The sequence below is a fragment of the Oncorhynchus nerka genome, linkage group LG15 (assembly GCF_034236695.1).
Source record: "Oncorhynchus nerka isolate Pitt River linkage group LG15, Oner_Uvic_2.0, whole genome shotgun sequence".
Lineage (NCBI taxonomy): Eukaryota > Metazoa > Chordata > Actinopteri > Salmoniformes > Salmonidae > Oncorhynchus > Oncorhynchus nerka.
The window spans coordinates 76,521,368-76,543,985 of NC_088410.1; the positions used below are offsets into that span (position 1 = coordinate 76,521,368).

Consider the following 22,618-nt stretch of genomic DNA (forward strand, 5'->3'; position numbering starts at 1 on the left):
CTTTCATTCTGTCTAAAGGACCCAGGGGAATGAGACGTTCTTAAGCTTTTAGACAATTCATCAAATTAAAGGTTAAATGACAGCTTGACAACTACAAGAGTGCACATAGGATGTCATATTTACATAAAATACAGACTTTAAAGAATAACAATTCATGCTTGTGGGGCATTGCATACATAACAGCACTGCACATTTTGTATTATGCATTCAGCATAACATAACCACATCAATGAGTAGATGAATCAACTTCAAATTTCAAAACGCTCCTATATGGGGCTGATACATACACTCATGTTGCCGTTGCGTATGGCCGCTCCGTCCTCGGCTAGCCTCAGCACATACAGGTCCATGTTGTACTCGTGACCTCCTCGCAGGCTGAACCCAAAACCTTTGTTCTCCCTCTCCAAGTCCACTGCGTAGAACGCAGCATCCTGAGAGAAACACACACACACGCAAACACACACATGACAAGGTCAGACTGGTGATTCACCGGTGTCTGGACTTGATAATGTTTGTGCCTGGGGACGGCTCGTATTTCAGTGTGGGGATGAATGCCACCTTGAGGACAGTTGCACCTATTAGATCGGAGCTCCAGAGTGGTGGTGAGTGAGATGAATCATAGATGGTTTGGACTCTGGGGGCGATTTGAGGTGGGCTGAGAGGGCACGCAGAGCCACAGACACCGACTAACACCCACCCTGCTCAGTTCAGGATCTTATCAACATGGTATCAGAATAAAGCATCTCCCTAGTGTGACAACCACTTAAAGGGAACACATTGCTGTAGGGTGTGTATTGGGCTGGATGGGGCAGGCCTTGTTGGTGCTGGACAAGTCCTTACCTGGGCTGGAGGTTGTGTTGTTGGGGCGGGGGGAGGAGGGGCCTGAGGGGATTTGAACTCAAAAGAGGACTCCTGTTTTGGTTTGGTGTTGTTTCTGGAATGAGAAAGATGTCAAAATATAGGTTAAAAATCGCTGCTCATTGATACATGTTCTTAGTTAATTAGGTTCTCAGAATCCCTCTCACCTGGGTTCAGGTGCAGCCTGTTGCTGGGGCGTGTGAGTGGTTGTTATAGTGGCGATCTTCTCAGCGTTGGTCAGTAGTGATGCATTAGAGGAGTCTAATAGGAGAGAAAGAGAGAGCGGAGGAGTCAGGAGACTGGAGACTGAAGCATGCAGAAGACAAAGGGAGAAAAACAAGAGCAGTTTAACCTTTGATAAGCTGTTATTACACTGGTAAGATATAATTTACTCAAACAGGGACATATGGAAGCCTGGACCAGATGGAGTGGTACACTCATGACTCTCATCTAATCACAGCACTCTATCTCAATGTGACATCATTTGTGTGATTAATTACCTATGGTTGAATGTAACCCTTAAATAAACACGTTACAACTACCATCTCCCCTCTCCAAACCACCCCCTCATTTCTCTCCAACAACCCTCCGTAGCCTACTCCTATCACGTGCTATCAGCCCAGCTACCACCCCTAGCCTGATCCTAGCCCCTGCTATCAGCCCAGCTACCACCCGTAGCCTACTCCTAGCCCCTGCTATCAGCCCAACTACCACCCTAGCCTACTCCTAGCCCCTGCTATCAGCCCAGCTACCACCCCTAGCCTACTCCTAGCCCCTGCTATCAGCCCAACTACCACCCCTAGCCTACTCCTAGCCCCTGCTATAAGCCCAACTACCACCCCTAGCCTACTCCTAGCCCCTGCTATCAGCCCAGCTACCACCCCTAGCCTACTCCTAGCCCCTGCTATCAGCCCAACTACCACCCCTAGCCTACTCCTAGCCCCTGCTATCAGCCCAACTACCACCCCTAGCCTACTCCTAGCCCCTGCTATCAGCCCAGCTACCACCCCTAGCCTACTCCTAGCCCCTGCTATCAGCCCAGCTACCACCCCTAGCCTACTCCTAGCCCCTGCTATCAGCCCAACTACCACCCCTAGCCTAATCCTAGCCCCTGCTATCAGCCCAGCTACCACCCCTAGCCTACTCCTAGCCCCTGCTATCAGCCCAGCTACCACCCTAGCCTGATCCTAGCCCCTGCTATCTACCCCAGCCTGATCCTAGCCTACTACCACCACCCTCAGCCCAGCTACCACCCCCCTAGCCTGATCCTAGCCCCTGCTCTCAGCCCAACTACCACCCCTAGCCTACTCCTAGCCCCTGCTATCAGCCCAGCTACCACCCCTAGCCTGATCCTAGCACCTGCTATCAGCCCAGCTACCACCCGTAGCCTGATCCTAGCCCCTGCTATCAGCCCAGCTACCACCCTAGCCTGATCCTAGCCCCTGCTCTCAACCCAGCTACCACCCCTAGCCTGATCCTAGCACCTGCTATCAGCCCAGCTACCACCCGTAGCCTGATCCTAGCCCCTACTATCAGCCCAGCTACCACCCCTAGCCTGATCCTAGCCCCTGCTCTCAGCCCAACTACCACCCGTAGCCTGATCCTAGCCCCTACTAACAGCCCAGCTACCACCCCTAGCCTGATCCTAGCCCCTGCTCTCAGCCCAACTACCACCCGTAGCCTGATCCTAGCCCCTGCTCTCAGCCCAACTACCACCCCTAGCCTGATCCTAGCCCCTGCTATCAGCCCAACTACCACCCCTAGCCTGATCCTAGCCCCTGCTATCAGCCCAACTACCACCCCTAGCCTGATCCTACCCCCTGCTATCAGCCCAACTACCACCCCTAGCCTGATCCTAGCCCCTGCTCTCAGCCCAGCTACCACCCTAGCCTGATCCTAGCACCTGCTATCATCCTAGCACCTGCTATCAGCCCAGCTACCACCCGTAGCCTGATCCTAGCCCCTACTATCAGCCCAGCTACCACCCCTAGCCTGATCCTAGCCCCTGCTCTCAGCCCAACTACCACCCTAGCCTGATCCTAGCCCCTACTAACAGCCCAGCTACCACCCCTAGCCTGATCCTAGCCCCTGCTCTCAGCCCAACTACCACCCGTAGCCTGATCCTAGCCCCTGCTCTCAGCCCAACTACCACCCCTAGCCTGATCCTAGCCCCTGCTATCAGCCCAGCTACCACCCCTAGCCTGATCCTAGCCCCTGCTCTCAGCCCAACTACCACCCGTAGCCTGATCCTAGCCCCTGCTCTCAGCCCAACTACCACCCCTAGCCTGATCCTAGCCCCTGCTATCAGCCCAACTACCACCCCTAGCCTGATCCTAGCCCCTGCTATCAGCCCAACTACCACCCCTAGCCTGATCCTACCCCCTGCTATCAGCCCAACTACCACCCGTAGCCTGATCCTAGCCCCTGCTATCAGCCCAGCTACCACCCCTAGCCTGATCCTAGCACCTGCTATCAGCCCAGCTACCACCCGTAGCCTGATCCTAGCCCCTGCTATCAGCCCAACTACCACCCCTAGCCTGATCCTAGCCCCTGCTATCAGCCCAACTACCACCCCTAGCCTGATCCTAGCCCCTGCTATCAGCCCAACTACCACCCCTAGCCTGATCCTAGCCCCTGCTATCAGCCCAACTACCACCCGTAGCCTGATCCTACCCCCTGCTATCAGCCCAACTACCACCCCTAGCCTGATCCTAGCCCCTGCTATCAGCCCAGCTACCACCCCTAGCCTGATCCTAGCACCTGCTATCAGCCCAGCTACCACCCGTAGCCTGATCCTAGCCCCTGCTATCAGCCCAACTACCACCCCTAGCCTGATCCTAGCCCCTGCTATCAGCCCAACTACCACCCCTAGCCTGATCCTAGCCCCTGCTATCAGCCCAACTACCACCCCTAGCCTGATCCTAGCCCCTGCTATCAGCCCAACTACCACCCTAGCCTGATCCTAGCCCCTGCTATCAGCCCAACTACCACCCTAGCCTGATCCTACCCCCTGCTATCAGCCCAACTACCACCCCTAGCCTGATCCTAATCCTCCTCCCCCTCCCCCTCCTCCCCCTGCTATCAGCCCAACTACCACCCCTAGCCTGATCCTACCCCCTGCTATCAGCCCAACTACCACCCCTCCAGCCTGATCCTGACCTTCCCCTGCTATCAGCCCAACTACCACCCCTAGTCCCTCCTGATCCTACCCCCTGCTATCAGCCCAACTACCACCCCTAGCCTGATCCTAGCTCCCCTGCTATCAGCCCAACTACCAAATCCCCTAGCCTGTCATCCTACCCCCTGCTATCAGCCCAACTAACCACCCCTAGCCTGATCCTACCCCCTGCTATCAGCCCAACTACCACCCTAGCCTGATCCTAGTCTCCTCAACGTGCTCTCACCACTGGTGTCCCCCCCTGCTCTCAGCCCAACTACCACCCGTAATCTTCTCCTTTCCCCCCTGATCCTAGCCCCTGCTCTCAGCCCAACTACCACCCGGCAAGCGGAGCTGCTCTTCCTCCCGGGGAAGGAGCCCGTTCCTGATCTCAGCCCAACTACCACTCCATTGTGCCTGTCCCAGAGCGCGCTAGACACCCTGTCGTTCTCCTAACATCAAAGGCGGTGTTCCTGTTCATGCTCTACAACACAACACCCTGCCTCACACAGGAAAGGCGCAGGTTCAGGCACCCTGCTATCAGCCCAACTACCACCCCTAGCCTGATCCTAGCGCCCTGCTATCAGGCCAACTACCACCCCTAGCCTGAACCTCAGCCCCTGCTATCAGCCCAACTACCACCCCTAGCCTGATCCTCAGCCCCTGCTATCAGCCCAACTACCACCCCTTAGCCTGATCCTAAAGCCCTGCTATCAGCCCTTAAAAGACCTAGACCAGTGGCTGTTCCCTGGATGCCTGATCCTACCCCCTGCTATCAGCCCAACTACCACCCCTAGCCTGATCCTAACCCCTGCTATCAGCCCAACTACCACCCCTAGCCTGATCCTACCCCCTGCTATCAGCCCAACTACCACCCCTAGCCTGATCCTACCCCCTGCTATCAGCCCAACTACCACCCCTAGCCTGATCCTACCCCCTGCTATCAGCCCAACTACCACCCCTAGCCTGATCCTAGCCCCTGCTATCAGCCCAACTACCACCCCTAGCCTGATCCTAGCCCCTGCTATCAGCCCAACTACCACCCCTAGCAGGGCTCCGGGCAGCCGAGCGGAAATGGAGGAAAACTCGCCTCCCTGCGGACCTGGCATCCTTTCACTCCCTCCTCTCTACATTTTCCTCCTCTGTCTCTGCTGCTAAAGCCACTTTCTACCACTCTAAATTCCAAGCATCTGCCTCTAACCCTAGGAAGCTCTTTGCCACCTTCTCCTCCCTCTTGAATCCTCCTCCCCTCCCCCCTCCTCCCTCTCTGCAGATGACTTCGTCAACCATTTTGAAAAGAAGGTCGACGACATCCGATCCTCGTTTGCTAAGTCAAACGACACCGCTGGTTCTGCTCACACTGCCCTACCCTGTGCTCTGACCTCTTTCTCCCCTCTCTCTCCAGATGACATCTCGCGTCTTGTGACGGCCGGCCGCCCAACAACCTGCCCGCCTGACCCTATCCCCTCCTCTCTTCTCCAGACCATCTCCGGTGACCTTCTCCCTTACCTCACCTCGCTCATCAACTCATCCCTGACCGCTGGCTACGTCCCTCCTGTCTTCAAGAGTGCGAGAGTTGCACCCCTTCTGAAAAAACCTACACTCGATCCCTCCGATGTCAACAACTACAGACCAGTATCCCTTCTTTCTTTTCTCTCCAAAACTCTTGAACGTGCCGTCCTTGGCCAGCTCTCCCGCTATCTCTCTCAGAATGACCTTCTTGATCCAAATCAGTCAGGTTTCAAGACTAGTCATTCAACTGAGACTGCTCTTCTCTGTATCACGGAGGCGCTCCGCACTGCTAAAGCTAACTCTCTCTCCTCTGCTCTCATCCTTCTAGACCTATCGGCTGCCTTCGATACTGTGAACCATCAGATCCTCCTCTCCACCCTCTCCGAGTTGGGCATCTCCGGCGCGGCCCACGCTTGGATTGCGTCCTACCTGACAGGTCGCTCCTACCAGGTGGCGTGGCGAGAATCCGTCTCCTCACCACGTGCTCTCACCACTGGTGTCCCCCAGGGCTCTGTTCTAGGCCCTCTCCTATTCTCGCTATACACCAAGTCACTTGGCTCTGTCATAACCTCACATGGTCTCTCCTATCATTGCTATGCAGACGACACACAATTAATCTTCTCCTTTCCCCTTCTGACGACCAGGTGGCGAATTGCATCTCTGCATGTCTGGCAGACATATCAGTGTGGATGACGGATCATCACCTCAAGCTGAACCTCGGCAAGACGGAGCTGCTCTTCCTCCCGGGAAGGACTGCCCGTTCCATGATCTCGCCATCACGGTTGACAACTCCATTGTGTCCTCGTCCCAGAGCGCTAAGAACCTTGGCGTGATCCTGGACAACACCCTGTCGTTCTCAAATAACATCAAGGCGGTGGCCCGTTCCTGTAGGTTCATGCTCTACAACATCCGCAGAGTACGACCCTGCCTCACACAGGAAGCGGCGCAGGTCCTAATCCAGGCACTTGTCATCTCCCGTCTGGATTACTGCAACTCGCTGTTGGCTGGGCTCCCTGCCTGTGCCATTAAACCCCTACAACTCATCCAGAACGCCGCAGCCCGTCTGGTGTTCAACCTTCCCAAGTTCTCTCACGTCACCCCGCTCCTCCGCTCTCTCCACTGGCTTCCAGTTGAAGCTCGCATCCGCTACAAGACCATGGTGCTTGCCTACGGAGCTGTGAGGGGAACGGCACCTCAGTACCTCCAGGCTCTGATCAGGCCCTACACCCAAACAAGGGCACTGCGTTCATCCACCTCTGGCCTGCTCGCCTCCCTACCACTGAGGAAGTACAGTTCCCGCTCAGCCCAGTCAAAACTGTTCGCTGCTCTGGCCCCCCAATGGTGGAACAAACTCCCTCACGACGCCAGGACAGCGGAGTCAATCACCACCTTCCGGAGACACCTGAAACCCCACCTCTTTAAGGAATACCTAGGATAGGATAAAGTAATCCTTCTCCCCCCTTAAAAGACCTAGATGCACTATTGTAAAGTGGCTGTTCCACTGGATGTCATAAGGTGAAAGCACCAATTTGTAAGTCGCTCTGGATAAGAGCGTCTGCTAAATGACTTAAATGTAAATGTCTATCAGCCCAACTACCACCCCTAGCCTGATCCTAACCCCTGCTATCAGCCCAACTACCACCCCCTAACCTTGATCCTTGCCTCTGCTATCAGCCCAACTACCATCCCTAGCCTGATCCTAGCCCCTGCTATCAGCTCAACTACCACCCCTAGCCTGATCCTACCCCCTGCTACCAGCCCAACTACCACCCCTAGCCTGATCCTAGCCCCTGCTCTCAGCCCAACTACCACCCCTAGCCTGATCCTAGCCCCTGCTCTCTATTCCACTCACAACCCCACAAACTGTGCTGAATTCCTCTCTCATCTATCCATCATTCCCCCACTAGTCCCCTTGGATTCCATTGGCTTAACTCTCCATTCAGACCACAGCCCCTGAGACGCTGGGCGGCCAATCAAGGTGGAGGCCGAGCCGAGGGGTTTAATTCCACTCTGCTGGGTAGTCATTGCTGGGGAGACCCGGGGTTTGATGAGTCGTCTCTCTGCCCATGAATCCCAATGTCTTAAAATAGACCTCTCTCCACACCAGTGTCAACTGCCTGCAGCCCAGGCTCCATCCTTCTCTTTTCCTCCCTCAATTTCTGCTTCGCTCATCCCATCCTTCTTCTCTCCCACTGTCCTCTTTCCAATACTCTATCCCTTCTTCCCTCCCAGTTTTTCCACTTTAGTGCAGTTTGCAACCTTTTCTTTTTTTTGCCCCTCTGTAAACATTCAGGACTCAGGACGCAGAAGGCACTGAACTGTATCACTGATCAGTCTCTCCCACTGTGAGAATGGAAGGGGAAAAGGACCATTTTATCGAAGAAGTCATGGGAGGAAGAATTCAGCCCTGCCTGCCTACCCAGGGGGCTGAGTAAGGGTCACACCATCTCCCCCTTGTTGCTTTTACACTATATCACAATGCAGACTATATTAGGTGAGAGAGAAAGGCAGAGAGAGAGAAAGAAAGGGGGTGAGAGAGAGGAAGGGGAGGGAGAGGGAGAGTGAGAGGAAGTGGGAGAGAGAGAGGCAGAGAGAGAGAGAGAGAGAGAGAGATAGGCCAGGAGTGAGGGAGAGAAAGGGGAGAGAGAGGCAGAGAGAGAGCAAGGCAGAGAGTGAGAGAAAGTGGAGAGAGAGGCAGCGAGAGAAAAAGGCAGAGAGAGAACGAGGAAGGGGGGCAAGAGAGGAAGAGGGAAGAGAGGCAGATAAAAAGAGAGAGGAAGGGGGAGAGAGAGAAGGGGGAGAAATTGAGAGAGAGAGTGAAGAAGGGGGGAGAGAGAAAGGGGGAAGAGAGAGAAAGGTGGACGAGAGGGGAAGGAGAAAGAGAGCGAGAGAGAGAGAGAGAGAGAGAGGAAGGAAGGAAGGAAGGAAGGAAGGAAGGAAGGAAGGAAGGAAGGAAGGAAGGAAGGAAGGAAGGAAGGAAGGAAGGAAGAAGGAAGGGAGAGGAGAAGGGGAAGAGAGAGAGCAAGGGGAAGAGAGAGAGCAAGGGGGAGAGTGAGGCAGAGACAGAAAGAGAGAGGAAGGACAGCGTACGAGAGAAAGCAAGAGAGGAAGGAAGGGGTGGGAGAGAGAGGAATGGGGCAGAGAGAGGGAGGGGGAGAGAGAGAGGGGAGATATAGAGGGGAAAGAGAGAGAGGAAGGGAAGAGAGGTAAAGAGAGCGAGAGAGAGAGAGGAAGGGAAGAGAGGTAAAGAGAGCGAGAGAGAGTGAGAGAAAGGAGGGAGGGAGTGCGCGAGAGAGTGAGAGAAAGGAGGGAGGGAGGGCGCAAGAGAGTGAGAGAAAGGGGAGAGTGAAACAGAGAAAGGGGGGAGTGAAAGAGGGGAGAGAGAGAGAAAGAAAAAGGGGATAGAGAAAGGGGAAGAGGGAGAAAGGAGAGAGAGAGAGAGGAAGGGGAGAGAGAGAGGAAGTGGGGAGAGAGAGAGGAAGGGGGAGAGAGAGAGGAAGGAAGGGAAGGGGGAGAGTGGGAGAGGAAGGGGGAGAGAGATAGGAAGGGGGAGAGAGATAGGAAGGGGAGGAGAGAGAGGAAGGGGGAGCGAGAGAGGAAGGGGGAGCGAGAGAGGAAGGGGGAGCGAGAGAGGAAGGGGGAGCGAGGAAGGGGGAGAGAGGGTGAGAGAAAGGGGGAGAGTGAGAGGAAGGAGAGAGAGTGAGAGAGAGTGCAAGAGAGAGAGAGAGGGGAAGGGGGAGGGCGAGAGAGAGAGAGGGGAAGGGGGAGGGCGAGAGAGAGCGAGTGGGAAAGCGAAAGGAGAGAGAGAGAGCACTGAGTCTCCCTGCAGTGATTTTGGAATCAGCCTCCTTACTAAATCTCCTTCCCTAACAGCCCTGTGTTTAACAGCAGGATTCTGGATAAATCTACCTATCTCACTAATACAGGGATCTAACACACACACACAACCTCTCAGCCCAAAATACAGACATACAAACTCTCCCTCTCCCTCACAAACCCAAACTATGCTTTTAAAAAACCTCTCTGTTTTCTTGGCAGAACCATTTTGCCTCAGTGTAATCATCTATGGCTCTACAGAAAAAGGCTTTCATCCATAAAAACAGCCTGACAAATAGTTCCAATTTCTCCAACGTGCAGGTTGACAAAGACTTGTGGTTACACGGACGTTCCCCCTGATTCTCCCTCACTTAATGAAACAGCAGTCCAGGGTGATGTGTTAGTGCAGTGTAGCGAGAGCTTTTAGCCCTAACACACAGACAAACATACACACATTGTGACAGCCTCTGACACTTGAATTACTCTTGCATGTTTCAGAAGTATGTGAAAGGCACAACTGCACTAGAAAGTTCCCTCACATCCCAGAGAAGCAGCTCTGTCAACATTGTGGGGGTGTTCAAACTGACTAGAGCACTTGAAATGTAAAAACAGTGTGATGGTGATGTACCGAGATAGGCTTTCCTTTAGCAAAAGGACTGAGGGTAGAAAACAATAGGAACATCTGTTCTTTCCATGACAGACTGACCAGGTGAATCCAGGTTGAAAGCTATGATCCCTTATTGATGTCACTTGTTAAATCCACTTCAATCAGTGTGTAGATTAAGTTTAAAGGATTTCTAAGCCTTGAGACAATTGAGGCTGTGTACGTGTACCATGGTTAATTGGCAAGACAAAATATTTAAGTGCCTTTGAAATGAGGTATGGTAGTAGGTACCAGGTGCATCGGTTTGAGTTTGTCAAGAACTGCAACACTGCTGGGTTTTTCACGCTCAACAGTTTCCTGTGTGTATCAAGACTGGTCCACCACCCAAAGGACATCCAACCAAATTGACAACTGACGGAAGCATTAGAATCAACATCAGCCAGCATCCCTGTGGAACGGTTTCGACACCTTGTAGATTCCATGCCCAAAATAATGTATTCAGGGCAAAAGGGTGTTCCTAATGTTTTGTTCATTCAGTGTATATACAGTACCAGTAAAAGGTTTGGACACACCGACTCATTCCAGTATTTTTCTTTATTTTTACTATTTTCTACATAGAATAATACTGAAGACATCAAAACTATGAAATAACACATACCGAATCATGTAGTAACCAAAAAAGTGTTAAAATCAAAATGTATTTTCGATTTTTCAAAGTAGCCACCCTTCGCCTTGATGACAGCTTTGCACACTCTTGGCATTCTCTCAACCAGCTTCACCTGGAATGCTTTTCCAACAGTCTTCAAGGAGTTCCCATATATGCTGAGTACTTGTTGGCTGCTTTTCCTTCACTATGCGGTCCAACTCATCCCAAACCATCTCAATTGGGTTGAGGATGGGTGATTGTGGAGGCCAGGTCATTGGTCATCGAATGCAGCACTCCATCACTCTCCTTCTTGGTCAAGTAGCCCTTACACAGCCTGTAGGTGTGTTGGGTCATTGTCCTGTTGAAAAACAAATGATAGTCCTACTAAGTGTAAACCAGATGGGATGGCTTATCGCTGCAGAATGCTGTGGTAGCCAGGCTTGTTAAGTGTGCCTTGAATTCTAAATAAATCACAGACCCGCACACCTCTTCCTCCATGCTTCACGGTGGGAACCACACGTGGAGATTATCCATTCACCAACTCTGCGTTGGTTGGACCCAAAAATCGCAAATTTGGACTCATCAGGCCAAAGGACAGATTTCCACCAGTCTAATGTCCATTGATCGTATTTCTTGGCCCAAGCAAGTCTCTTCTTCTTTTTATTGGTGTCCTTGAGTAGTGGTTTCTTTGCAGCAATTCGACCATGAAGGCCTGATTCACACAATCTCATCTGAACATTTGATGTTGAGATGTGTCTGTTACTTGACCTCCGTGAAGCATTTATTTGGGCTGCAATCTGAGGTGCAGTTAACACTACTGAACTTATCCTCTGCAGCAGAGGTAACTCTGGGTCTTCCTTTCCTGTGGCGGTCCTCATGAGAGCCAGTTTCATCATATCGCTTGATGGTTTTTGCTACTGCACTTGAAGAAACTTCCAGATTGACTAACCATGTCAGAAAGTAATGATGGACTGTCGTTTCTCTTTGCTTATTTGAGGTGTTCTTGCTGTAATATGGACTTGGTATTTTACCAAATAGGACTATCTTATGTATACCACCCCTACCTTGTACCACCCTTACAACTGATTGGCTCAAACACATTAAAAAGGAAAGAAATTCCACAAATTAATTTCTAACAAGGCACACCTGTTAATTGAAATGCATTCCAGGTGACTAACCCATGACACTGGTTGAGAGAATGCCAAGAGTGTTTAAAGCTGTCATGAAGACAAAGGGTGGCTACTTCGAAAAACCTCAAATATAAAATATATTTTGAAATATACTTTTTTTGGTTACTACATTAGGTAGCCTAGTGGTTAGAGCATTGGGCCAGTAACCAAAAGGTTGCTGGATCAAATCCCCGAGCTGACAATTAAAAATAGGAAAATAGCAAGGCAGTTAACCCACAGTTCCCCGGGCGCCAAAGCCGTGGATGTCGATTATGGCAGCCACCCACACCGCTCTGATTCAGAGGGGTTGGGTTAAATGCGGAAGACACAATTCAGTTGTACAACTGACCAGGTATCCCCCTTTCCCTTTCTATACGTGTTATTTCATAGTTTTGATATCTTCACTATTATTCTATGTAGAAAATAGTAAAAAAAATTAAGAAAAACCCTTGAATGAGTAGGTGTGTCCAAACTTTTGACTAGTACTGTATATTCCAATACAATACATGTTTACATAACTGATGTAATGCACAAATAATTCCTGACACAGGTTGATCCTAGCGGCTGAGATAGTCTTTGGTCTAGATCAGGTCAACCCTGTTCCTGGAGAGATACCCTCCTGTAGGTTTTCACTCCAACCCCAGTTATAACTAATCTGATTAATATTATAAACCAGCTAATTATTAGAATCAGGTTTGCTAGATTAGGGTTGGAGCAACAAAAAAAACCTAAGGAGAGAAGCTCTCCAGGAAAGGGGTTGTGCAGCCCTGGTCTAGATGGTATATATGAGTGGAACATTAGATATGGGAGACAGAAGAGGTCCTCTCACCGTCTCCGGGAATGATCCTTAGCGTGACGGTGTTCCCGGCCTCCTTGATCAGGTTGACGATGTCCGAGTGGGACTTGTTGGTGATGGAGCAGCCGTTGACGGCCAGGATACGGTCTCCCACCTTCAGCTTCCCACAGCGGTCCGCAGGGCTCCCCTCGATAATACGCCCTATTTTGTGGGGCATGGCCACACATGCATTTCCAGCTTTTTGCGTTTGTGTGATTCAGAAAGTGTGTGATGTGACATTTTTGGTGGTAAGGGGTGTTGTTTAAAGAGATAGAGAGGTGAAAAGGGGCAGAGGAAGAAGAGGAAGAGAAGAGAGAGAAAGGAAGGAAGGAAGGCAGAAGGTTAAGGGTTTATTCACCAAACCCACCAAGCCAAGTGCCAACAGAGTGTGCCCGGAAATCTGCTATGAGAAATGGAAAGCGTTTGCCAAGTGAGAGAATGTTAAAAGAAAAATGACTTTACATACTCTAGATGTAGTGCATTCAAATGAATTAGGAATCCACACTAAATACTCAATGTATCACTGACCATCTCTCTGTGGCAACATCCTGTACTAACTTCTTATATTTGAATTTATGAATCTCTCCTAACGTCCTTGTACTGCTGAAACCTAATAATGAGGAAACTATGTCAACGTTTAACGCTAATAAGACATACACCTGCAGCCTAGATTACAAATGTACAGACATCACAGCCAAATTCTCTGCTAGTGCCGACAGGTCCTCTCCTACTGACAATCCTCAGCACCACAAAGGCTTCTACCCTACTAGAGACTGCCCCTCAATAAGTGCTGTCCCCGACTAATAAAAATCTTGGTCAACCAAAAGTCGTCTGTTCTTTCAAACAATCGATTGGACTCAATTTTAAAACTTGAATTTTTCCATAAATAGACACACCCTATGTGTTTTAATAAAATCAACTATATGCTAGTCTGATTCTGTTTGATGAAATAAGGCACAAATGACACAAGAGAGAGCCAAAGATCAAGATACCCAGAAGAGAGGGACCTTAACCTGCCCATTCTCCTCCCGCGCTTCGCCTGTTGCGTTTGTATTTCTGTTCAGTGTATATTAACATCTTCAAATATCAAAATCATTATCTTGTGGTTAATCAAAATTCTATCCAAATCTACATGAAAACGATACAAACCTAAAAAATAACTTCTACTGCCAATTATGTAAAAATAGCCTACATAAAGCCAACAAATAAAAACACCAGCCTGGAGGTAGAAAATATCCTGATTAAAATAAATATCCTATGAATCACATTGGCTACCCATGGCCTGTCTGCAATGAACTTGAAACATTGTATCAACTAACTTGGGTCCAGCCCCAAGCTTATGCTATCAAACTTGCAACAATGTATAAAATATTCTGTGCCCTCAGAGTTTCCCATGTCAGTGAGCTCGGGACAGAAACAGCTGGAGGCTATTTTGGGTAAGGAATAAGAGCTCATCAGGTAGACGTTTCCACTGGATCAGACATTTAGCATCACGATGAGTGGTTATCGAAAGGGAGAGTGATGGATTTTTTTAAAATACATTGAGGAACTATTGTCATTCTCAATGGATGTAAAAACAGACTTTGTTTGCTTGTTGTTTGAGGTGAAGAAAACATTACTTTGAGAAGCTCCACAGCTTTAGTGGTGGTGCGTTACGCCAATCAGAAATACTACCAGATCCCCAAATGGGCACATTTATAGGCCAGGTAGCCGATAGGCCTACTTCTATGCGTAATCAGGTGCGTGTCCTTTGTCAACATTGACAGAAGCGCTCAAAAAAAAAACTATAAAATGGAATAAACCAAAACTTGTTTCTCACAAGTGTAGCATAGGTTGTGCGCTCTGCAAACAATGTGTCCACTCCTACAATGAGAACATTAAAAGAGTGGAATAAAAATATATTGAATTGATTTACAGAAATTACCATAACCAAACAAACGTTGTAGATTAGAAATGATAGGTATTAACGGTAAAAGTAGGCTACTGCTGGTGATATACCGTATGTAATGGGGAATTGATAGACACTAACAATCAAGGCAAACAATCCACACAATTAAGTTTTGAAACAATGAATGTGCACAAATTTGCAGGAAAGCGCGCATTGGAGAGAGACTTGCATTGTGAATTTTTGCCACACCCCTTCTTGGACTGTGTCATCCACGCAGTCGCCGAATGGATAAGTCTCAGCCTCCTCAATGAATTAGTTCACTGAGATGGGCACAAATCAGACAAGTGTTTCGTGTGCCACACATTTTTTTATATATATTTGCTACTGCTCGAAAAAAAAAAAGGCTGGTCGACAAACAGCCTAACAATCGACCAGTCGAGTAATTGGGGTCAGCCCTAATCTCAATTATTACAGTGAACTATTGCACATATCATTCCCTCTCTCTCTATTCCACTTCTTTAAAAAAAAATTTTTTTTTTTTTTTTTTAACCTTTATTTAATCAGGCAAGTCAGTTAAGAACAAATTCTTATTTTCAATGACGGCCTGGGAACAGTGGGTAACTGCCTGTTCAGGGGCAGAACGACAGATTTGTACCTTGTCAGCTCGGGGGTTTGAACTCGCAACCTTCCGGTTACTAGTCCAACGCTCTAACCACTAGGCTACCCTGCCGCCCGATTGAACTACAACCAATAATCAAATCTAATTGTATGTCACATGCGCGAAATAAAACAGGTGGAGACCTTACAGTGAAATGCTGTATAGTTAAGAAAATATTTACTAAATAAACTAAAGTTTAAAAAAATGTCACCAAAAAGTAACACAATAAAAGTACATAAGAATAACGAGGCTATATACAGAGGGTACCAGTACCGAGTCAATGTGCGGGGTTACAGGTTAGTCGAGGTCATTTGTAAAGTGACTATTCATAGATAATAAACAGCGAGTAGCAGCAGTATAAATCCAAAAGGGGGGGGGGGGTCAGTCACTGTAAATAGTCCGGGTGGCCATTTGATTAATTGTTCAACATTTTAATGGCCTGGGGGCAGAATCGCTCTCTCCACTGGGATTCTCTGCCTCCAACCCTATTACAGGGGCTGAGTCACTGGCTTATACCAGGGCTCTTCCATGCCGTCCCTAGGAGGGATGCATCACTTGAGTGGGTTGAGTCACTGATGTGATCTTCCTGTCTGGGTTGGCGCCCCCACCCCCTGGATTGTGCGGTGGCGGAGATCTTTGTGGGCTATACTCGGATGGAACATTTGATGGTAAGTTGGTGTTGAAGATATCCCTCTAGTGGTGTGGGGGCTGTGCTCTGGCAAAGTGGGTGGGGTTATATCCTGCCTGTTTGGCCCTGTCAGGGGGTATCGCCGGACAGAGCCACACCGTCTCTGACCCCTCCTGTCTCAGCCTCCAGTATTTATGCTGCAGTAGTTTATGTGTCGGCGGGCTAGGATCAGTCTGTTATATTTCTCCTGTCTTATCCAGTGTCCGGTGTGAATTTAAGTATGCTCTCTCTAATTCTCTCACTTTTTCTCTCTCTCTTTCTTTCTTTCTCTCTCTCTCTCTCTCTCAGAGGACATGAGCACTAGGACCATGCCTCAGGACTACCTGGCCTGATGACTCCTTGCTGTCCCCAGTCCACATGGTCGTGCTGCTGCTCCAGTTTCAGGAAACCTGACCTGTTCACCGGACGTGCTACCTGTCCCACACCTGATGTTTTCTCTAGAGACAGCAGGAGTGGTAGAGATACTCTGAATGATTGGCTATGAAAAGCCAACTGACATTTACTCCTGAGGTGCTGACCTGTTGCACCCTCAACAACCACTGTGATTATTATTATTTGACCCTGCTGGTCATCTATGAACATTTGAACATCTTGGCCATGTTCTGTTATAATCTCCACCCGGCACAGCCAGAAGAGGACTGGCCACCCCTCATAACCTGGTTCCTCGCTAGGTTTCTTCCTAGGTTCTGGCCTTTCTAGGGAGTTTTTCCTAGCCACCGTGCTTCTACACCTGCCTAGCTTGCCGTTTGGGGGTTTTAGTCTGGGTTTCTGTACAGCACTTTGAGATATCAGCAGAAGGATGTGTTTGTCTAATACACAGAGAGAGGGGATGGATGGGTCTCTGTGTCAGAGTAACTGGGATCCATGCAGATCAAAGGTCATTTCTCTACACTATTGATCAACAACCAATGTGTTTCACTTTGATATGATTAACAAATTGGCACAAACTTGCCAACTCTTACCATTTGTGTATAGTACATGAAGCTGTGCTTTACTAGATCGTTGGATGCCCATAAGCAGTGTAAGCCTGATCAGCACCCCTGTGCCCAGAGAGACTCCCAGAGCTGTGGTCAGGCAGGGAGAGTGGCAGCAATATCTCTAGGTAGCAATTGTAGGCAGACAGGGCATGCAGAGGGACAAAAAGAGCTGTAAGGACAGTGGGAGAGGGTCTATCCATCTACAAATATTACAATAATCTTCCCCCTTAATAACTAATCCAAGCCAACCCCGTTTTCATGATTTCTGGAAGATCATGAAAATAAAACAGGAAATATTGTTAACAATATATAACAATATATCCTCTATAGAGGATAACCTGCTGATTACAACCATCTAGATGGTCGTCTAACGAGTGATGTAAACAATATTTACAGTTTCTGTTTTTTTGGAGTTACAACAATTTACCCATAAGCAATATGAGTGATTAATTGCAACTTGTCACAAGAACATGGATTTTAATGCAAATGCCGTTTACAAGGTGATCGTTTAAAAGAATTACAAGTAATATGATTACTATTTTGGCATGTTTCATATGGGGGTCGCCAAAATGGAAAGAGAAACACAACACTTATTTGTCAATCACTCATATTGATATCACATTGAAACCAATAGAATGAGAGAGGGGAGTCGAGTTACACATCCTGTCTAAAGAAAACCACAGAATCTGAGAATAATATGTATATCACTGGTTAGAGGACAATTTGTAGAAGACAGCAAGCTACATTTTGGATTGTTGCATTTTGTTTCAAAGTGGGTCACCAACACGGAAAGATAAACGCAAAACTATTTTGTTAAATCACTCATCGATATAAATTTGAAATCAATAGAGCAGGGGAAAACGTGTGGGGTGTATACACCATTTAAACTAACACTATTCAAAGGCCTCACTGAATCTGAGAATAATTTTTATATCACTGGTTAGAAGAGAATTTGCTGAAGACAGTCATCTAAATTCTAGCATGTCAGATGGAAGTTTTGTGAGGCTGTCAAAATGGGGAAAGAAACAAATCAGATGCTTTGTTATTTAACTTCAACGAATCATAACCCACCATATAGCAACAGTGACAAGGGTTGGCTGTTATTTGAGTGATAGTTTGACTCTCAAACCATGTACAGGCGTAGTTGTGAGGCCAGCAACTTTTATACAGAGAGCTGAATTTTCCCTGCCATTGACAAAATCAATGGTACAAAACAAATGATATTGATCTGTTTAAAGCCATCGTTTTCATCTCATTGTGATTATTATTAACGTTTATACTAACATGGCTAATCTGAGGTAAAAAAAAAACATGTGCAATTCCCCTCAATTCGAGGTGGTCAAAACGTGAGGTTGTGCAATGTAGTAACACATACTGTCCACATACAGGAAATCAGAGCAATGTAGTAACACATACTGTCCACATACAGGAAATCAGAGCAATGTAATAACACATACTGTCCACATACAGGAAATCAGTGCAATGTAGTAACACATACTGTCCACATACAGGAAATCAGTGCAATGTAGTAACACATACTGTCCACATACAGGAAATCAGTGCAATGTAGTAACACATACTGTCAACATACAGGAAATCAGAGCAATGTAGTAACACATACTGTCCACATACAGGAAATCAGAGCAATGTAGTAACACATACTGTCCACATACAGGAAATCAGAGTAATGTAGTAACACATACTGTCCACATACAGGAAATCAGAGTAATGTAGTAACACATACTGTCCACATACAGGAAATCAGAGCAATGTAGTAACACATACTGTCCACATACAGGAAATCAGAGTAATGTAGTAACACATACTGTCCACATACAGGAAATCAGAGTAATGTAGTAACACATACTGTCCACATACAGGAAATCAGAGCAATGTAGTAACACATACTGTCCACATACAGGAAATCAGAGTAATGTAGTAACACATACTGTCCACATACAGGAAATCAGAGCAATGTAGTAACACATAATGTCCACATACAGGAAATCAGTGCAATGTGGTAACACATACTGTCCACATACAGGAAATCAGAGCAATGTAGTAACACACACTGTCCACATACAGGAAATCAGTGCAATGTAGTAACACATACTGTCCACATACAGGAAATCAGTGCAATGTAGTAACACATACTGTCCACATACAGGAAATCAGAGTAATGTAGTAACACACACTGTCCACATACAGGAAATCAGTGCAATGTAGTAACACATACTGTCCACATACAGGAAATCAGAGCAATGTAGTAACACACACTGTCCACATACAGGAAATCAGTGCAATGTAGTAACACATACTGTCCACATACAGGAAATCAGAGCAATGTAGTAACACATACTGTCCACATACAGGAAATCAGAGCAATGTAGTAACACATACAGGAAATCAGAGCAATGTAGTAACACATACTGTCCACATACAGGAAATCAGAGCAATGTAGTAACACATACTGTCCACATACAGGAAATCAGTGCAATGTAGTAACACATACTGTCCACATACAGGAAATCAGTGCAATGTAGTAACACACACTGTCCACATACAGGAAATCAGTGCAATGTGGTAACACATACTGTCCACATACAGGAAATCAGTGCAATGTAGTAACACATACTGTCCACATTCAGGAAATCAGAGCAATGTAGTAACACATACTGTCAACATACAGGAAATCAGTGCAATGTAAAATAATCGAATATGTAAACATAAATCAACATTTAAATTTGGGCTTACATTTTACACATATACTTCGATAGTTTAACCATTTACAAAAATAAAACAGATCTTTAAGAGGGCGCTCTAGAAAGAACTCTCCCTGCCTACTTATTATAACCTGTCAAGCCATAGTATTGATTTTATTCTATTCATTGTTATTTCAGACCACATCTGAATTATACAACATGCTTTCACTTGTGATCAATTATGAAAGACAGTATAAATATTACAGCTCTTTGGGCTGGGTCACAGTGTCTCTGCTTGACAGAATGAAAGAAAATAGAAGAGGATCACCACTCACTACAAAATAAAATAATGAGGATGAAAGCTATTCACCAAGTAAGTGCCAGAAATATGCACTATTCAGAAACTCATTTGCATAGAAGGGACAGTACCCAATAGTCAAACAGCGATTAGTTACTAAGAAAAATATGTTCTACTGTATATTGAGAGAAAGGTTGAGTGTGTGTGTGTGTGTGTGTGTATATAGTGCATGCCTGTGTGTTACCTATATTTAAGTATAGTAAGGTAGAGATTACATGGGGGTCTTACCAAAGGTGGTGCCAGACTCAGGTCGGGAAACGGAGGAGACGATGACGAATCCAAAGCCCTCGTTCTCCCCGCGGTGGATCTCCACGTCGTAGGGCTGCAGGGCGGTGTTGACCACAGCACTCCCTGAGCCCCCGCCGCCCCCACTGCCGATGCCGCTGGTGGAGCCGCTGCCGGAGCCGCTGCCAGAGCTGACCGTGTTGAGGGAGTTCTGACTGCCCTGGGGGGTCCGCTTCCCCTCAGTCAAGGAGGGGGCCTGGGTGCTGCTGTGGTGTGACGAGGCTGGGGACGGGGGCACCTCGCCCTCCCCTTTAGACACTGTGTAAGAAGAGGAGAAAAAAAGATATTAACGCTGTCAGACTGACAAGAAGCTAACTATTACCAACACTTCACAGCAACAGCACACAGCTCATAACACCAAATGAAACACAAAATGAAAGGTTTTCCTAATCAACATGGATAACGCTGCTCCTCTCTACCCACTAAGGATCACACCGATAGAAGGAAGAAAGAGCAGCATGCTCCCTGTTGACCAACGGTCACGCATTGATCTATTTCCCCCCCAAAACATCTATAGATATGGCTTCCGGATTGCATCACAACAGAAGGTTCCCATCTTATTTCCTGGCATTGAAGCAGTGCTTCATACTGGGCATCGCTCCTCTGACAGACCATTGTGCCCTCTGTCTGGGCACTCTCATCAATGGCTGGTAGACAGGCTAGTGTGTGGAGGGCACGGGGAAAGGTTGGAACCCTCTTCATCACATTTATGAACCTTTATTCATCCTGCTAAAGGGCAGGCTGGGAGCGATGAGCGCCTCTGACAAACATTTTTCCCACACACCCATGGACTGTTGAAGAGCAGCGGGGATGAACCTCCAAATATCAGCCCTGTCCTCGGGCCCTTCACTGCTCTGATGAAGACAAATGGAGCCAGGAGCAGTGAAAGGCATCAATGTTACAGCACAGACTGCTGTTATTGGTACTACTGCACAGACTGCTGCTGATCATTTGATGTACACAACATGCCTAACACTTAGAAGATGCAAAATATTTTATACTGTGAAACAAACAAGAAATAAAACTAAAAAACAGAAAACTTGAACGTGCATAACTATTCACCCCCCCCCCAAAGTCAATACTTTGTAGAGCCACCTTTTGCAGCAATTACAGATGCAAGTATCTTGGGGTATGTCTCTATAAGCTTGGCACATCTAGCCACTGGGATTTTTGCCCATTCTTCAAGGCAAAACTGATCCAGCTGGTGTACAGCAGTCTTCAAGTCATACCACAGATTCTCAATTGGATTAAGGTCTGGGCTTTGACTAGGCCATTCCAAGACATTTAAATGTTTCCCCTTAAACCACTCGAGTGTTGCTTTAGCAGTATGCGTAGGGTCATTGTCCTGCTGGAAGGTGAACCTCCGTCCTAGTCTCAAATCTCTGAAAGATTGAAACAGGTTTGCCTCAAGAATGTCCCTGTATTTAGCACTATCCATCATTTCTTCAATTCTGACAATGCTGCCACCACCATGCTTCACTGTGGGGATGTTGTTCTCGGGGTGATGAGAGTTGTTGGGTTTGTGCCAAACATAGCGTTTTCCTTGATGGCCAAAAAGCTCAATTTTAGTCTCATCTGACCAGAGTACCTTCTTCCATATGTTTGGGGAGTCTCCCACATGCTTTTTGGCAAACACCAAACATGTTTTCTTATTTTTTTCTATAAGCAATGGCTTTTTTCTGTCCACTATTCCATAAAGCCCAGCTTTGTGGAGTATACGGCTTAAAGTGGTTCTATGGACAGATACTCCAATTTCCGCTGTGGAGCTTTGCAGCTCCTTCAGAGTTATCTTTGGTCTCTTTGTTGCCTCTGATTAATGCCCTCCTTGCTAGTTTTGGTGGGCCTCTCTTGGCAGGTTTGTTGTGGTGCCATATTCTTTAAATGTTTTAATAGTGGATTTAATGGTGCTCAGTGGGATGTTCAAAGTTTCAGATTTTTTTTAGAACCCAACCCTGATCTGTACTTCTCCACAACTTTGTCCCTGACCTGTTTGAAGAGCTCCTTGTTCTTCATGGTGCCGCTAGTTTGGTGGTACCCCATTGCTTAGTGGTGTTGCAGACTCTGGGGCCTTTCAGAACGGGTGCATGTATACTGAGATCATGTGACAGATCACGTGACACATAAATAAAGTCCACCTGTGTGCAATCTAACTAATTATGTGACTTTTGAAGGTAACTTGTTGCACCAGATCTTACTACTCCTGTCTTATCCGGTGTCCTGTGTGAATTTAAGTATGCTCTCTCTAATTCTCTCTTTCAGCACCTGGCCGTGCTGCTGCTCCAGTATCAACTGTTCTGCCTGCCTTCTTTCTAGGTTCTGGCCTTTCTATGGAGTTTTTTTAGCCACCGTGCTTTTACACCTGCATTGCCTGCTGTTTGGGGTTTTAGGCTGGGTTTCTGTACAGCACTTTGACATATCAGCTGATGTAAGAGGGGCTATATAAATTGATTTGATTTTGATTTGAT

General features: G+C 47.5%; 1 protein-coding gene across 9 annotated transcripts in view; it reads right to left on the reverse strand.

The window, feature by feature from the left end:
• LOC115143320 (membrane-associated guanylate kinase, WW and PDZ domain-containing protein 1-like) overlaps window positions 1–22,618 on the reverse strand; it is a 226,486-nt gene that overhangs the window by 5,966 nt on the left and 197,902 nt on the right. For 8 of the 9 annotated variants that reach the window (XM_029683607.2, XM_029683605.2, XM_029683603.2 and 5 more), the window contains 5 exons: window positions 20,097–20,411; window positions 12,592–12,795; window positions 1,026–1,119; window positions 841–934; window positions 288–431 (listed from right to left, as the gene is read on the reverse strand). In XM_029683607.2, the coding sequence (XP_029539467.2) occupies window positions 288–431; window positions 841–934; window positions 1,026–1,119; window positions 12,592–12,795; window positions 20,097–20,411 (851 nt within the window). The remainder of the gene's footprint in view (window positions 1–287; window positions 432–840; window positions 935–1,025; window positions 1,120–12,591; window positions 12,796–20,096; window positions 20,412–22,618) is intronic. The other variant, XM_029683606.2, reaches the window with a different exon arrangement.